Genomic DNA, 18,785 nt, shown 5'->3' with positions numbered 1-18,785 from the left:
TTTACCCTACAATCTTTTTTTGAAAACAATAGTGTTATAACAAATAATGCAGGGGTTTCTTCAAAAAAAAATCTTGTAGGAATTTTTTTATAAACCCACAAAAAAAGGACCCTTCCGGGATTTTTTCATATATTTCTGCACTAATTCCTCCAATTATTTGATTAAGAAGCACTTCAGAAATTCCGTTAGTAATAACTTCGAACGTTGTTATACGGATTTATCGAGAAATTGTTACAAAGATGTCTTGAAGATTTCTGCCAGCAGTCTGGAATTTCTCAAAGGATCACATGGATATAGGATACCTACATTTCTCAATCGCATTTGTAAGTAGGTAATCCATTGAGAATCACTCTGAACATTCTCAATCAAATCTCCTAGAGTTTCTCCAGTAATTTTCACATGGATTTTCTTCATCGACTTCTGCCGGAATACCACCGAAGATACTTCTTCGATTTTATCGATCAAATGTTCATTCAAAAATTTTTCCAATGTAGTTTCAAAAATTCCTTTGCTGATTTCAAAAAGAATTCTTTCAAAAAAATTCATAACGGTTCAAAAAAATAAAAGATTGATTTTTGTATGGTGGCTATGTAAATTTCTATAAGCGCACCTATATTTTCAATGTAAATTTTTAATGGATTGATAAAATAAATAAGCAACCATTGCTAAAGAAAGTAATTCTCCAAACACAGCGCTTGTTTTCCATCAGAAAAATGTAACAATAATGGTTTCACAAGTTAAAAATACCACTTTTTAAATAAACTCAAACATATTATTTTATGCACATTTTTATCGTTCTATCTGAGCGGTTGAATTTCTATACTTGTTATTGACTTGACTTCTTACATTGAACTAGGAATTCTGTTAATATAGAAAACAATAACAATTTTCTTATGAAATGACATGATAACCAAGTCAATGACTGATTCAATTTTTCATTCTAGTTAGAGTTTCGGTTATTTTTCATAGTATGTATACTGTATTAATATAGTATTATGAGTGCTTTGCGAAGGCCCAAGCTGTCCGATTCAGTTTTCGCGCGCTTTGAGTGATTTTTTCAGTAAGCACTTCATTCGCACGCCATCGGAGTGATTATGTATCCCTGCTTATGCGTGTTGACGCTGAGATTGTGACTGGTCAGTCAAGGATGGATTACCAAACTGATGAGCTCGTCTCATGCTTGTAATAACACATTTGTACCAGGACATGTATTTTTATGTATTTGTTGAACGACCTATGGATGGTTCGACACTTAAAGTGTTGATGTAAGCGCTTATTCATGTTTTATAAAATTTTGAGATTAAAACCTTTGAATAGTTCGATGTTCAAGATGTCGACGCATTGATAGATAGCTTTTTATACAGAGGTTACATGAATCGCATCACTTACCAAGGTGAATCCTGATCATGTAGCTTTTAAGCCCTCCCATTAACAAAATTCCTGCCCGTGACAGCCATGAAGATGCAGAGGTATACTCGGTCTTTAGTAACAATGGATGTCACACTAACGTTCCTTCTCTTCCCCGATGACCATAAGGACGTGGCCGGCGCCGTTTTTGACATTACTGATTCCAGAGTCCTCGAAAATCTACATTGAAGATGGTATGCTACTCCCAAGCTACATCTCCTGCCCGGATCTCGGATTCAGTGAATGGAATAATGTACAATATAACGTATTGGATACAATACAGCGTATTGTAATTAAATGTCGAAGCAATATTATTCTTGATATACAATTCAAAAACAAAACAATATATTGTAACAGAACATTGTATTGTTTTTAATTGGTTTTATACCTTACAATTTTGGTCAAATTCCTATTTTCACGTAAAACAATTGTTGCTTTTTTCTATGTAGCTTTGCTGAAAGAAATAAACAAAACAAGTTCAGAAAGCAAGAAATGTTGGGTGAAAAATATTCAAAAAGTTAAAATAAGTAGTTTTTTAGAAGTCACTTGACATTAGCTGTAAAGACGAATGCAACCATGATACAGTTCGTTGAATTGTTTTTGTATTGTACAACAATACACGAATTGCTAATCAAGACAATACATTAACATTATATCGTATTGTATTTTCAAAATGTTTGTATGAGAAAATATCTATATTTGTATTGTTACGATACTTAACCACCCATACATTATATTGCAGAAATCTCATATACCATACAGTGAACTGTTCAAAACAATATATTGTACTGTAATTGTATTGTCATTTTACACATACTGTTTGTATTTCCAATATATTAAATGGTAATGTTACAATACGTGATATTGTTTTTGTATTGTATTTTTTATTCGGGTGGTTCCCTGTACAATTTCGATTATTCTGGTCAATCACGGAGTAGCAACTACGAATTGTACGGTCATCAATGCCTATGCTTATGTATTAACCCCTCTACTGGCAGCTTCATTTTTACCGCTAAAAAAATATTCAAATCGCGATTACTTTTTTGTTTCGCGATATTTTTGCACCATTTTTTACAAGTTCTCAAAAAACTCTTCTAGTTTTCAAATATGTGTCGATATTGGTAATTGGTCATCTGGATCCGGAGATATTCCAAAATTCCTTGGGGGACCGATGCGTAGTCATAACCCACGTAAATATCTCAGGCTACAAAATTTTTATCGTATTCGGATATTCACTCCTCGAAATGATATATAAATGCGAGTATGCTGTGAAAAAATGGTGCAGTCGTCTTTGAGTAATGGGCATTTATGTTTCTGGTACCACCCTGGACAAATAAAGATCTTGGAAACTCTAAAAAACCTCATATCGTAGTTTCCAGATTTCTTCAAGAATACTGAACCGATTTGTATGATTTTTCCAGAGTAGCTCCTCATTACCTAGTTTTGTATAGTACACATTTTATTTTTTTTTGAAAAATTGACCTAAAACAAAATGGCCGCCAAGGACATTTTATATGGAAAATGTCGGTCTCCCAAGGAACATCGGAATGTCTTCAAAACCAGATCACCAATGATTAATATCAACGCGGTTTCTTAAACTAGAAGAGTTTTTTGAGATCTTGTGAAATAATGGTGCTTAAATATCGAGAAACAAAAAAGTTATCGCGATCGGAATATTTTTTTGGTGGTAAAAAATGAAGCTGCCAGTAGAGGGGTTAATATAGTATTATTTTTTAATCGACGAAAATGTATTGTGTTTGATGGAAAAGTTGTGTGCTAATTGGAGTTCCACGCACTACAGATATTCCTCTTAGAGCTCCTGTTCAAGAGCTACTCCAATAACTACTTAAACCATTTTCTAGGGATTCTTCAATATATTTTTTTGGGTAATAAGGTACCGTGGGGTAAATGGATACAGAAAAATCAATAGTCAACTTCTTTGTTATGTACAGCAAACGTTAATAATGTAATTCAAACTTTTTTCTTTGGATAACAAATAAGGAACTATTATTCTTCAAATCGTCATTTATTTCGATTTATCTTATTGTTATGTATTGAGTATGAGGGACATAAAAAATTGCGCCAAATGATCCACTTGCCCAACACAGTTTTTTGATAAATCACACATATTTTTCATTGGTAATTTTACCCAATATTCTGTGAGTTCCTTTCTGGTTCTTCGAGTATTTTTTTTTTGTTTTGATTCCTAATTATTTTCTCAAGGATTCGTCCAGGAACTTTATTCAGATTTTGTCCGAAGATTAATGACAATGAATAAATATTTCAAATATATTCGGATAGTATCCTACCAGGGGATATATCAGGTGATTGCTACCAAGAATATTTCCATAAGTTTACTTGAAAAGATTTCCCATAGAAATAACCATGGGACAACAATTTCAATCGCTGTTATTTTGAATTATGTTGATAATGCATTAACTGTTTCATCGTTTTAATTGTAGTTTATATTAATGCACCCAAATGTGTCTAGCATTAAACGCGAAAATATTTAGCATGATGTTGGGGTTCGGGTTGTGAGTTCCCACTGCTAGAGGACTTTTAACGTAATTTTCTTGACATTTCAAGACATAGAGTATCTTGGAGGCCTTTCTTAGCCTAATGGCAATGTCCCCGGCTAGTTCAGGATTTTTTCGTATATTAGGAAATATCCATACTTTCCTTGGGCATAAAGTATCATCGAACAAGCCACACGAAACACTAATACGAAAATGGAATCGATTTGGCAAGAAAAACTCTCACTTAACAACTGTGAAAGTGCTTGTATAAAACTAAGCTAAGAAGTAGTCTCTGTCCCAGTGGGAACGTAACGCCGGAAAAAAGAAGACAAAATCAAACATTTTGATGTCCAATTTTTTCCACGCCGATGCACGCCGCCGCCGCCGCCGCCGAAACTTGTTAACGGCGTGACGCCGATGACGCCGCCGCCGCCGGTATAAAAATGCTCTCACGCCACCGCCAATTAAAAATATTTCGGCGCACAGGTCTACATTTGAGGCTTTTTATACGAATATTGAAATTGACACAATTTTAGCATTTTCGAAACGCTTACAAACAATCTGTTCTACGATCACTATTTGATGTAGTTTTGAATAGTTGGCCACTTATTTTTGGCAGCCTAGTTATCATAGAACTTGAATACGGTCTCAAATCTCTTAGCGAATAGCATTTTCACAAACTGGGACTATTTTTGTAATCTAAGTCAGAAATTTCCATATAAGGTTAAACGCCTAGAGGTATGCAATGCCCTACAAATGTTCGTTATTCATTCAATTTTGTTCGATTCATACTTCATTATCAAAGTTACCCCAGAACAGAAAACCAACTTTCTATATAATCGAAAAATATATATCCATTCATAATAAATCTTTTGGAAATCTATCGACTGCAATCGATAGCTAGGATGCCAGTACTTGTTTTAAAAATATAAATTATTATTCTTTGAAACAACATGCATAAATATTCAAGTTTTCTTTGAAAAAACTATCAAAGTTACCCCGTTTTACGGTACTACAGTTAACTCTCCCTTACTCGATGTTCGGTATCTCGATATCGAGTTAGAGAACCATAGTAAAAGTTGGTTTTCATGGCTTACTCGATGGTCCCTTGAATATCGAGTTATGGAGAGATGATTGTAAATATTCCATATTCCTGTTTGTTTTTCATCTCCTCATCAATGAATAATAACTAATTTCACCAAAATGAATCGAATCAAAAAATCGAAAGAAGAAAATCGGTTCACCCGATTTCGGGTGCTGCAAACATCGATTCAAAAAATCGATTAATCGGAATGAAAACATCGATTTTCAGAACATCGATTCAAAATCGCCCAACGCTAGCTGACACTCACTTACGGAACTCACTGGAACTCTCGTCGGGGATACATCACTCATAGGGAACTCACGGCACTTGAGTTCCTGTTGGTAACTCACATGGTACTCACGCTTACTGTTGATATTCATGCACTCAGTGGAGTAGTCAGGGTGGGTCGAGAAGGGGCCACATTCGGATACACTTTAAGTCGCACATGTTTACGGAACACCAATTTACCAACATTTTGTATTGAAGTTTTGCTCTGAAACCCCAACGGAACTAGAAATCAGCTGAATCTCATAGTTTTTACAAGAATTTCAGAGATTCACACTTGAATTGGCAGAAATCCCAGTCTCAAAGATACAGTCTCAACAGACACCCCCCTCCCCCTTGGAGCGTGACATAATTTTTGAACGATCCCTTATTCGTCGTGAGATTAGTACAGCTGTTGTTTAAAATTCCTTCAAAATGAATCCCAATGTGTTGTGCGGGGCAATATTTGAACTTTTTCGTCAAGGAAAACCCGTTAAAGTGTTTGCAAAAATCTGAATATGGCGAAATCAACTGTGAGTGACACAATAAAACGATACCAAGAGCTTGGAATGCTTGCTGATCACGTCGGGCGAGGTAAAAAAAAAACACTCTGTTCAAAACTTCACAATTGCGTGAGAAGATCCTCGCGTCGAATCAAGCGAAGTTCTGAAGTTTCTATCCGAAAGATGGTTCGCTTGAAATTTCTAAAACAACTTCCGCTGCTGCTGTAGTTCATGATGATTTGTAGCTCAAATCATATAAACTGTACAGAAACGACTACTTAAATGACACTAATTTTCAAGGCAGCGATAGGCGTGAGTTTCACTGGCTTCGCTGATTGCGATTGGCTTTGTTTGGCCACTGTAGAATGAATTTCAGATTTTTTCCCAACCCTGCTTTGAACAGCTAAGGCTGTGAAAAATGTACTTATTCTAAAGTTATCCGTGATACAGATCGCACTCGATTATCCGGAATTTTAGACTCTATTTTCTTGAGTTTGTCTTTGACATTCTTGTTTTAAATATTTTATGCATAAATTTGAGATAATTTGGTATTGCAATATAAAATATGAATGGTTTTGCAGTTTTGAATGTAGGTAAGAAAAGTTGGGTTTGAAAATAACTTATAAATAAAGCAACGAAAATATATATTTTTTAAGTTTTTTTTTATAGCTTGGAAGCTTCTGCAAGAAATTCATCGTCTTTTCCTCTACAAGGATTTAATCTATTCCTAAACAAGATCACCGGGTTGGAAATCAACTTGAGCCGTATAAAATACATACCGTAAAACGGGGTAACTTTGATAGTTTTTTCGAAGAAAACTTGAATATTTTTGCATGCTGTTTCAAAGATTTGCAATTTATATTTTTAAAACAAGTACTGGCATCCTAGCTATCGATTTCAGTCGATAAATTGGCAAAATATTCATTTTGAATGGATATATAATTTTTCATATAATCGAAAGTTGGTTTTCTGTTTTGGGGTAACTTTGATAATGGAGTATGATTCGAACAAAATTGAATGAATAACGAACATTTGTAGGGCATTGCATACCTCTAGGCGTTTAACGTTATATGGAAATTTCTGACTTAGATTACAAAAATGATCCCAGTTTGTGAATATGCTTTTCGCTAAGATATTTGAGACCGTATTCAAGTTCTATGATAACTAGGCTATCAAAGATAAGTGGCCAACTATTCAAAACTACATCAAATAGTGATCGTAGAACAGATTGTTTGTAAGCGTTTTGAAAATGCTAAAATTGTGTAAATTTTTGAAATTCGTATCAAAAGCCTAAAATAATCTTGATTAAGATGAAAACTGCTCTTACATGAAGTTTCATACTAATATTCTTTAGTTTTGCATAAGTTTTGCTTAACTGATTGACAGAAATTATGATATTTCATTTAGTATGCGGTGGGTTACGCACTATCAAAGTTACCCGCATTATCAAAGTTACCCCGTTTTACGGTATACAAAATTTGCAGTCCGATTGAATTCTGTGGCATGATTTTCCCAGAATCTTTCATGTTTTTCTTTGGTAATGCGGCATGCCGGACAACACCACTGCCGTGTAATAGTTGTATGAATGTCGACTTTTTTTATAATTTCTCTCAATATATTTTTACTGCGATACAAAAATGCAACACTAGTTTTAAGTTTCGTATTTTCCCTCCTAATCCATGGATCGCATCACCGACCATAAGGTGACTCCCAGATCTTTTTCCTCCCTCACTAATCAACCTGTCCCGTGATGATTGTGGAGATGCAGAGGTATTCTCGGTCTTTAGAAGCAACGATCATTACACAATAACGTTCCTTACCCTTCCCAACTGACTGTAAGGACTTGGCCGGCGCCGTTCTTCTTCTTCTTCTTTCTGGCATTACGTCCCAACTGGGACAAAGCCTGCTTCTCAGATTAGTGTTCTTATGAGCACTTCCACAGTTATTAACTGAGAGCTTTCTTTGCCGATTGACCATTTTTGCATGTGTATATCGTGTGGCAGGTACGAAGATACTCTATGCCCTGGGAATCGAGAAAATTTCCTTTGCGAAAAGATCCTCGACCAGCGGGATTCGAACCCACGACCCTCAGCATGGTCATGCTGAATAGCTGCGCGTTTACCGCTACGGCTATCTGGGCCCCCCACGGCCGGCGCCGTTATTGATCAATAATATGAGAGCTGCTAAAATTGCACTTCGAGAATATGCAGAAAATCCCATCCCTTATTCATTTGGATCGAAGTGCAATTCTTACCGGTTCGGATTAATCACGGAGTAGCAACCATTGACATGTACAGTCAGTCTATGCTATGCTATGCTAAAAACGATTTTTTATTAAAAATACTTAATTATCTCGGCTCTGAAGCAAAACCGAGAAAAAGTTTGTTCGGCAAAGTTGTTTCTATGATCATTTGCTACAACTTTGCTGAACATACCAACTTCCGATTCGTTAAAATAAAAAAAAGTTGGCGTATACGTCACTCTTAAGATCACCGTTTTGATCCGTACATTTTGTGGTACTGAAAATTATGAACATATTCTCAGAAGAAACTATGGCTCTAAAATCAATAAATCTTGACGAAAACCTCATGTCCGCCTAAATTAGCTTCCTGGACCAGTGTGGAATGGTGGGAAAATATTGAAAATCTACCGATAAATGGCTGAGTTATTAGTATTCAAAATCTTACATAATTTCGTGGCGGTCGCATCATTTTAGATTTTCAATTGACACCCAGTTTATTGCCGTAACACGTAGTTAACGTCAAAAAATATAGATATTAATGTGGCAACCCTGACGGTGTCCCGTGTTTTGATACACTTGTGTTTACGTACGAGTCGTCACTACCAGAAACATATTTCGCGTTAATGGTGAAACATCTTGGAATCTAAAGATGGCCGTCACAATGGCGAGATTTGTGCTTTTAAAGTATTAGTGCAAGCTTAGAAGTTAGATTCCAAACTGTTTCACCTTAAAACTTATAAAATAGGGAAACATTTGCTTTCAATATAAAAAGAAATTGGGTTGGGTAATGTCTGTTATATTACCGCGGCGTTGACGTAGGACTACTATGGACACAATTTCGATCAATTCTGGGTCAGACTCTAACAACAGTGGTGCAGTAGCTTTTTGCAGCTGATAGGATGTTTGATGACAGATGATAGGTGCTGTGATTGTGAGTATTCAATTACGTTATGGATTTAAGGGAGAACTGTGATTTGGTTTGGAATCTTTTTCAGAGTTTCGGATTTCAAAGTAAAATACTTTAAAAAATCAGTCTGGGTTGTGTGCAAGACACGACTGCATGACGTGAACTACGCCATGTGATTTGCTGCATTTGAATTTAAGTCAATTGTCATAATTGCAACCTTCCTTTAGTTATAGTCCAGAATGTAATGGTTTGTGAATTTAAGAACAATGAGGAGCTCTCCGTTCGGAGAAGTGCCCCAGTCATCGATATCGTCATTGCCACAGTAAATTTCAATTTGCCGTATTGTCATTTCTTCTTCTTATTTTTGGCATAACGTCCTCACTGGGACAGAGAGCACTTCCCAGTTATGCTGAGAGCTATCTTTCCCAAAGTTGCCATTTTCGCATTAGTACTTCGTGTGGCAGGTACGATGAGACTTTATGCCCAGGAAAGTAAAGGAAATTCCAATAACGAAAATTTTCTGGACCGACCGGGAATCGAACTCAGACACCTTCAGCGAACTCTAACCACTCGGATAAGGAAGGCCCCTACTGTCAATTATTTATAACAAATCATATATAAATGTATGATGCTACGAGAAGAATTAAAAGATTATAGCAAGTATGTGGTAAACACATTGAGAAATATTACACAAATAACTCTTTAGTACACATTTGTTGACCCAGAAAAGGGCCGACTGAATTGTTGAATTCGAGTAATACGGACACATTTTGACGGCGCACTGGTTGAAATCCTCCTCGCTCGATGAGGTTTGATGATTCTCCGATGCCAGCCACAGCCACAGTTTCTCGGGATTTCACTTCACTCTTGCCAATCTTGCCGACATCGCAGTTGTAGTTTCCGCCGATGTATTTCTTCGATCACCTGCAGGCAGGACCCGTTCCGTTCGTTTAGGGCTGTGATGGCGGCCTCAACCATCTTATTCTCCTGTGGACTGTCTCCTCCTCTTCTTCTTGGCGGCGGCAGCGGTGATGGCTTTGGCTTCGGACGGCATCTTGTCTCGGCCGCTTCGATTTGAGCGAGGCAAGACAAACGGGGGGGGGGGGGGGGGGGGGTCCTTCGCTATCGATGTCTGTGCCTGAGAAGCACGCCCGGTTAGAGCAAGCCTGCTGAGATGAGATCCAAGCGGAGAGTGAAAAGCAAATGACGTCTACTTTTCTCTACCACCCTTATTTATAGATTTTCTTGAAATCTACGTTCTCCTTTAAAACAGTTATTAAACTATTTGGACAGGTATGTGGGATTCGGTAAGTAAACGACATGAACCTTTGATGCCTTGTCTATCGATTGAGGTGCTAATCAAGGAATTTCGTTAGGCCAGCAAAAAGTTATAAACTTTTAAAATATTTCATGCCAACGTAACGCTCTTGGTTTTGAAATTCCAGTTTTACTCCTGTATAGAGAAGACAGACCTAGTCCTACATACGTCAAAACTATTTTAATGCTATTTTGATGATTTTTATGATGATGATGATTTGGTTCTACCATCTATTGTAGCAAGGCATCTGCCTATAGCACTGGAATAATCTGAAAAGCGATTTGATCAAGATTGCATTGTTGTTTGTGATCAGTCAGTCTCCTGTATGAAGGGCCAAAAACGGTTGTGCGGACCCGCAAGCAGAGACACTTGCACGAAACCCGCGTCAGGGGAAGAGAATCTCCTTCCAGAAGAAAGTTATCACTAACAACTGTACAATCAAGCCCTCGATTGACGGAATACTCCCAATAGATGGGGTCGAAGAGCCCGCCCTCAATCCACGAAATGTTAACAACAGGGAGGAGGCAGTCCCAAGCTCCCTGTCCAAATCGTTTCAATCGGGTGCCCTGATGGTCTCAACCCAACCCAAAATACATACAATAATAGAAGTATATGAAATATATATATATATATATATATGTAAAATGAAACATAATCCATCATGAAAAGATCTCACCGGTTTTTTTTTTCCTTGTGTGCTATACTGGAACTTCGTTAAAACTTTTGTCTGCTTGGGCAATCAATGACGTGCAAGCCAAATAAGTAAATCCGTCAATTCGTAAAAAAGTCTCTCTTGTATTCGAGTCACTCTTGTTTTTTATCTTCTTCATATATCATATTCCCAATGTGCACGTATACTCTTCCAATCAAAATTCATCTTGTTCGATCCAGTTTACTCCAGACGATAAATTCCACACAATACTACTAGCAATTTACTTTGCCCCCCCCCAAACTGCTATTAAAAGTGCTTCACATTAAACCACAATGATTCGTTGATTCCACCCTATGCGCTAATCATTACAAACGTTTTATATATTATTTATCGTAGATCCACCCTAGCACAACACCGTTTTGATTCTTCTCTTCTTCCTCATTTTCCATACACTTTTGCTACACATTCTCAAGGTGGGCGCTCACTCTCAGCTCTCGCACCCTTTCGTTTTCTCGCATTATTCATTGGCACCAACACACACACACTATGCACGTTTCGCGTCTTTACTTGAAACTTCTAAAACTTTTCTTTTTTTGTTCTATTCATTGTCCATACGTGGTTCATTATTTAAAACCATCAAACATACGAACACATTCCGAAACTGCACGCCATCCTCACTATACATTCGCCAGTCATGCTATTTTGATGATTTTTATAGCTAAAAATTATTAAACTAGGGTTTCGTTCTACTTCGTCGTAAGAGCTACTGTTCGTCGTATCAAACTTAAAATGTTCCACTACGGCAGATATTCCAACTTACCTGCAACATAGATTCATTTTCCAAATGTAATTTTGTGAAAGCTTTCATGATTCGTCCACCTGTACACCAAAAATGCAATGAAACTACTGTATTTCGATAAATAACTTCAGTTCAATTATCCACTTTACACTTTTTCACCGAAATCGCATGGACGAACACGATTTGAGAGAAATCTCGAAAAATTATTCAAATAGTCTCAAGTCAAAAAAGTGAATAAACTTACTTTATTGATCCTACGTGTTTCGCAGGCGAAATTCCACATGTTCCGCTCCTACTCAACTCGATTTTTCACTTTTAGAACGTTTAATTTCCGGATTTACAAAACGACGAAAGTAAGATTTTCAACTTTCGCAACTTAACCACTACTTTCGCCGCCCCGCTGTATAGAGAGACAAAGTGACTTAACCACGAATCAAAACAAAACACTACTTGAGCCGATTTTACACTGATAGAAAAACGTCGAAAGTAACTGCATGAAACGGCTTATCATTTAGTTATAATTATTTTTGTTGAAAATAATAGAAACTAACTAGTTTTTGAACGCGATCTGATTGTATGCAAAATTTGAGCGATGTACACGGTGAAAAAATGTTATAAAGGTGATTCATTTTAAAACAGTTTTAGAAGACAGGTTGTGATTCTTCTCAATTAGTTTTCTCAAAACCGTATGAAAGTTACTTACGTCGATTTGAAAAAGTAATCGAGAAATGCTTAGCGATCGACATCAGTCACACCACTTTCCAACACAAGTTTCTTTCCGCCCCCGTGGGTGACTTACTTCGCCGGGCACTTATTTTCACTATGGAAATCCTTCGTACTTCTTCACTGAAGGATTTCATTCCAATCACACGCCGTAAAACTTTAATAAATCGCCAAATTTTACGAAATTTCCTCAACTGCCGCGTATAATTGAGAATGTAAACAAAGTCCAATCCGTCGTACTGAGAAAAAAAAGCTTGTGTGCATCAATGTGTGCGCGACGCTCGACGTAAAAATACGATTCCTTTGATTGTGTTGTTTTCGCTGTACTGTGAGCAAATGCCATAATTGTACGGTCAAAAGCAATTGTGTTCATATGTTTGGGCTGAATTTTGATGACGAACAATTAATTTTAAAGGAAATTAGTATATTCCATCATGCTGAAGGAATGAAGGGAGATGCCCGTAGATCTATATATTCTAGTAAAACATTTTATTATAGCGTTGATATGTTGTGTTTTAACCACTCAATACACACAGTGAGCCGTAAGTTGTGAAACGAATCTGGAAACTGATTGCGACGGAGTTGAAAACGATACGACGGATTGAGAATACGATAAGATGCATTTTCTTTGCATTATTTCCAAAAAGAGATCAAGATTTATCAAAATGTTTTTGTACAATGCTAAAGCCGTTTTAAGAAAGAATTGTTTGGCATCGGTTTGTATCAGCATCATTCACTGCAATACTGGGAAAATTGCAGTTCTCACTGATCAATGCTTAATACGATAGATACTAGCACATCACCCTATCGCTTATGTCTTCATGTCTCATGTCTTATGGTTCAAATTTCCATCACGTGTGGGGAGCTGTGGTCAGATCGGCGGGGAATACTTGTATCAGCATAGTAGAGATCTTCTAAAAAGTAATATATTTTGATTTTGATGATATTACTTATACTCTCTAGAACACCGCTTTTCTTTTTAATTTCGTTTGGAGATGTCTCCTCCATAAAATTCTCAATTCATTCTCAATATACGCCTAATTGAGTTCGATTAGATTTCAACTACCTCGTTTAGATATATGATCTCAATTCGCCCCTCGCCCAACGCTTCTCCCCACCCCCTTGATGGGGCAGCTGTTTGCAAACAATCCCTCCACGTGGTGCCGGTTTGAAAACAATCCGCTGGTCGAAGCAGAACAACCTCATCTCGCTGCACTCTTCCGGCGGTGGGGCATGCGCGCTTCCGTCCAACACGCCGTGATCGAAATATCGACCCGTTTCTGTCGCCGAAGTAGATTTTTCACCTAACTGGTCGGTCGTCGAGTCGGTCCGTAGTTGCGAATAAATAACTTTCAAGAGTTTGCGTCGTTATAAATATCGTTTTCATCATGGCCAAGTTCAATTTGGGAACGGTGATTCTGTTGGGAACGGTGCTCGGTTCGGCGTTGGCCCACTACAGTGGCCCATTTCTCTTCTGGGGAGTGAGTGATTTGAAGGGCGTCCAAGTGTCTGCTCTGGAAGGGCTCGACGATAAGTTTCTGCGGGATGTGTACTCCAATGCGGCGGCTGTGGTGGTTTTTCTACGGAACGGAACGGCCAAGTTGAACGACGATAACTTCCCCAGCTTCCGGAGGATAATCGAGAAGCACGAGTATGTGTACAGTGCCCAGGAGGAGCTGAGCTCCAACCCGCTCGATTACAACATCAATGCCGAGGTATGTACAACAGGGGGAACGAGAATAGAAAACTAGTGTTTCATTTATTACAAAGCTTTTGGAAATAATTGTCAGCACTTTAACGATTGATTTGGTCTGAACCGACTCTAGTCACCTTTGTAGCCAACTGGTTACTCATGCTGACTTTGATTCTAATCATGTCCCTGTTACATTTTAAATAACCCAGAGAGCGATTCTCAATCCAAAGCTTACTGGAATACATATATCAATGTAAGGACTGACTGGAATACATCGCTAGTAAATATATTGATTGGAGATTCTTCAAACCAATGATGGAATATATTCTTCGACTATAGCGTCACCAATGTAACTGAAACATTTTTTTTATGTATTTAGAGTTATCGGATTCCGCTCTAACTGCCCTAGAAAAACATATTTTTTGGAAAGTCGTGATGACCAACACAATAATAAAATATATACTTATATATTGCATTTTTGTTAAGCAAATCAACTTTATTTACCGATATTTTTGCACCATTTTTTCACAGGCTCTCAAACAATTCTTCTAGTTTTAGAATATTTGTCGATATTGATAATTGGTCATCTGGATCCGGAAATATTCCAAAATTCCTTGGGGTCCGGTGCACAGTGCTGCGCCCCTTGGACAAAAGAGAAAAAATCAACTATTTTATTGCAGACTATACTACTTTGTTTACATATATTTGATATGTGTAAAATGAGTAGCAAAACATCGTGAGCGCAATTATTTATGAGACCAGGTCAACCCAAGTTGTAGAACAGTTTGATTGAATGGCGCGGATTCTGTAAATTTGTGCGAATTACAATGGCGATTGTAGCGATTAATGTTGTTTTATGATATTTTCTTCAGTGATGTACAAAATGGTATGCATCAAACTAAATAAGTTCGATACATATTATTGTAAGTAATTGTGATTTTTTTCATACAGGAATTTTGTGAGAACGAAAGTTCCCATACAATTTCATTTTCATATAGAACAAAATAACTAGCAAAACTTCAAACAACTAGAACAAAAACTCACCTCAAAACACCTCTCTAATTTTTGTATCAGTTTTTGTTTAGGATGCCTTTTAAACACTGAAATTACAGCTGCTCCTGTCTGATCTTTCGATTGCAATCTTTGGTTTTATGGATGATGGTCTTGCGATAAATAAACATGATTTTTGTACACATGTGCAATGCTGATCTATTGAAACAAAATAATCACCTACTTTAGCTTCCTATGCAGTTTGAACAAGGGCGGACGAAGCACTTTTTATAATAGATGCAGTGAACGTCTTCTTCTTGGCGTTACGTTCCAACTGGAACAGTAAGCAGCTTTTCAGCTTGTGTTCCAATAAGCATTTCCACTGTTATTAATTGAGAGCGTTTGTACCAATTGATCATTTCTGCATTGAAAGCACATTTTACAAATACTTCCAAATTTCTTCCTTTTAGCGTTACGTTCAAACTGGAACAGAGCATGGTTCTCAGTTTAGTGTTCTAATAATTATTTCCAATGCTATTAATTGAGCCCTTTTTGCCAATTGATCATTTTTGCATTCATGCATTCTTGGAGGAAATTTTCAACTCTTAAAGTTCCTCAACTGGTAAGATTAGAACCCACGGCCTTGAGCATGGTATTGCTGAAAAATTTCGTAAAATGGATTAATTTTTTTTTTACAATAGCCTGTACTGCTCTGCTTTGAATTTGTGCGGTGAACTTTCTTGCCATTTGGGTTAATTCACATATATCATAACGTCAAAAATGGCATTTTTGATACCCAAGAACTTCATTGCTAGATCGACTGCTTTTATTGTTTGATCAACATCGCTCAAAGTTTGGAAGATTTTTCATTTTTTTATATATAGACATAATTATTAGGTTTCAATAATCACAAGGATTCAATGGCATATAGGGAAAGTGTGCCAGTTATGGTCATAGTGGTTCCCTATTTGGCCATATGTGTCTTCTCGAAAACTTTCACATTTTGAACATTTTTGAATGTTTCAGCATCAAGATATATTTGGTCTCAAAGTGCTGCAACACACAGAATGATCAAAAATCTGAAAATAATCTAATTATCACGTATGGCGAAATAAGGAACCATTATGTTGATAACTGGTACACCTATCCTATGCTGCAAAATTCGATTCTATAATTTCTGCAAAATGGGGCCCAGATAGCCGTAGCGGTAAACGCGCAGCTATAAAGCAAGACCAAGCTGAGGGTCGTGGGTTCGAATCCCACCGGTCGAGGATCTCTTCGGGTTGGAAATTTTCTCGACTTCCCAGGGCATAGAGTATCTTCGTACCTGCCACACGATATACACATGCAAAAATGGTCATTGGCATAGTAAGCTCTCAGTTAATAACTGTGGAAATGCTCATAAGAACACAAATCTGAGATGCATGCTCTGTCCCAGTGGGGACGTAACGCCAGAAAGAAGAAGAATTTCTGCAAAACAAAAAAAAGTAATGAAATATCATCAAATGCAACGTCAAGATTATTGCTTTGATCTATTCGCTAAAAAATACTTTTAAATAAACCTGATATAATAGAGATTTTCTAATAAAGTGATTTTATATTTTTATTTTATCTGTGATAATTTGGAAAATAACCTATGATCTCTTGGCGTTTACGCCGCTCATGAGATCAATATATTGCGAGTAATTTTTTCTTGTATAAAATTTTGCCATCTCGAATAATTTTTGAAGAGATCACAAATTTATGAAACTAAATACACAAATTGGCGAATATGTCACTTATGCGGTTACGTTTATCACATAGATCATTTATGTCAATTATAGGCCTAATGATGCCTTACAACTTTCCTATAAACATTATTGAGCTAAAACGACAATAACGGAAGTTATGATTTTTGTCCCGAGGTCCCATACATTCGAAGCACTGTGCGGCGCGTAAATATCTTAGCCTACAGAATTTCCATCGTATTGGGATATTCACTCCTTGGAATAATACCGTTTTGAATCATATTACGGACAGCTTCAAATTCCGGACACTCTTCTTTGTATGGGAAACATTTCACATGAAATGTTTCAATTTTTGCTGTTCAAAAGTTCATACTTTAGAGGCTCATTTTAATAAGCTTTTTTCATCAAAATCTATGCAAACTGATAATGTCCAACTGCTCTAGACGTCTCTTTAGTGGCTTGACGACTTCAACTGATGGTTTGACTTTTCTATTAATGATTTCCATGACCTGTCCGGAATTCGAATCAAAGTGTCCGGAATATGAGGCAAAAGTGAGGAAGCGTCCGGAATAAGAATCATGAAAAGGCCACACATTTCGATTTATTTAAAATTATTCAAGTTGCTGAAGCGTATTCTTTACTCACCATTCGAAAGTTAAGAATTTCCGACGCTCGATAACGCTGAGAAATCATACGAAATGATTTATTTCGTATGATCTATGCTAAGTTGTACTTCACTAAGGCCTTAAGTGTCCGTAATATGAATCAAAACGGTACATTAATGCGAGATGTTGTGAAAAAAATGAATCAATTTGGTGCAGTCGTCTTTGAGTAATGAATATTTATGTTTCTGGTACCACGCTGTACAAATAAAGATCTTGAAAACTCTAAAAAACCTCATATCGTAATTTTTAGATTTCTCCAAGAATACAGAACCGATTGGAACCAATTTTTCAGAGTAGCTGTTTATTACCTGGTATTATATAGTACACATTTTATTTTTGTGATAAATTGACCAAAAACAATATGGCCGCCAAAAATATTTTATATGAAGAATGTTGGTCTCCCAAAGAACATCCGAATATCTTCAAAACTAGATCACCAATGATTAACATCGACAAGGATTCTCAAACTAGAAGAGTTTTTTGAGATCTTGTGAAAAAATCGAGAAACAAAAAAATTATCGTAGTTTGAATATTTTTTTTTAGCGGTAAAATATGAAGCTGCCGGTAGAGGGGTTAATGGATTTTCCGCTATATATAAACGATATGGCTCAAACGATTTTCAAAATAATTTAATGTAACTAATGTCCATATCCTCAAGTTTTGTTCGGTTAAAAAAAAAACTGTTCCTAGAGGAATTCCAATTTCCTCTAGAGTAATTTAACCAATACAAATTTGTTACTTAAAACTGTATGAAAATCAAAACTGCAAAGAATTAAAACTTCCTTCTGCAATGTTCTTCAATAAGACAATTTTTTTATTACACTTTCAATATATGTTACTGAAAAAAATAATTAAATATCTTTTTTCTCTATTGTTTTCCTATGAACCAAAATTAAAAGCAATAGCAGCGTTCCTTTTTAAATCTATTTGATTGCAGCAGTCCAGAAAACATTTTAGGATAGTAATAGATTTTCAAGATTATACTCAAAATTTTATTTCAATAAAAATAAAACTTCAATAAAACGCAGTTTTTTACCCTGTTTGCATATAAATCAAATTTAAAAGTGATAACGTGTAGTTTTTTCGGCATTGATTCAATTGAATTTGTACATTTTTACGAGTTCAGTAAGCATGTTTGTGCAGATATATGAACGTTGGATTACACTCAAAATTTATTTCATTAAAAACCTACGAGAAACCCCTTAATTTTCATCACGTTTGCCTATTCAGCTTTTTACGCTAGCATGCCATGAATTTTGAATCACCCCTCTCTGACATTTCTTGCCCATACTATA

The 18,785-nt window shown here is 36.5% G+C and overlaps 1 protein-coding gene across 1 annotated transcript in view; it reads left to right on the top strand.

Moving 5' to 3' along the window:
- Positions 1-13,683: 13,683 nt before the first annotated feature.
- LOC5580171 overlaps positions 13,684-18,785 on the top strand; it is a 42,999-nt gene continuing 37,897 nt past the window's right edge. Inside the window, exon 1 of the mRNA XM_001655530.2 lies at positions 13,684-14,130. Within this exon, the coding sequence (XP_001655580.2) occupies positions 13,804-14,130 (327 nt within the window). The 5' untranslated portion in view covers positions 13,684-13,803. The remainder of the gene's footprint in view (positions 14,131-18,785) is intronic.

Source organism: Aedes aegypti, chromosome 1 (genome assembly GCF_002204515.2).
Source record: "Aedes aegypti strain LVP_AGWG chromosome 1, AaegL5.0 Primary Assembly, whole genome shotgun sequence".
Lineage (NCBI taxonomy): Eukaryota > Metazoa > Arthropoda > Insecta > Diptera > Culicidae > Aedes > Aedes aegypti.
This window is presented reverse-complemented; position numbering and strand designations above follow the sequence as displayed.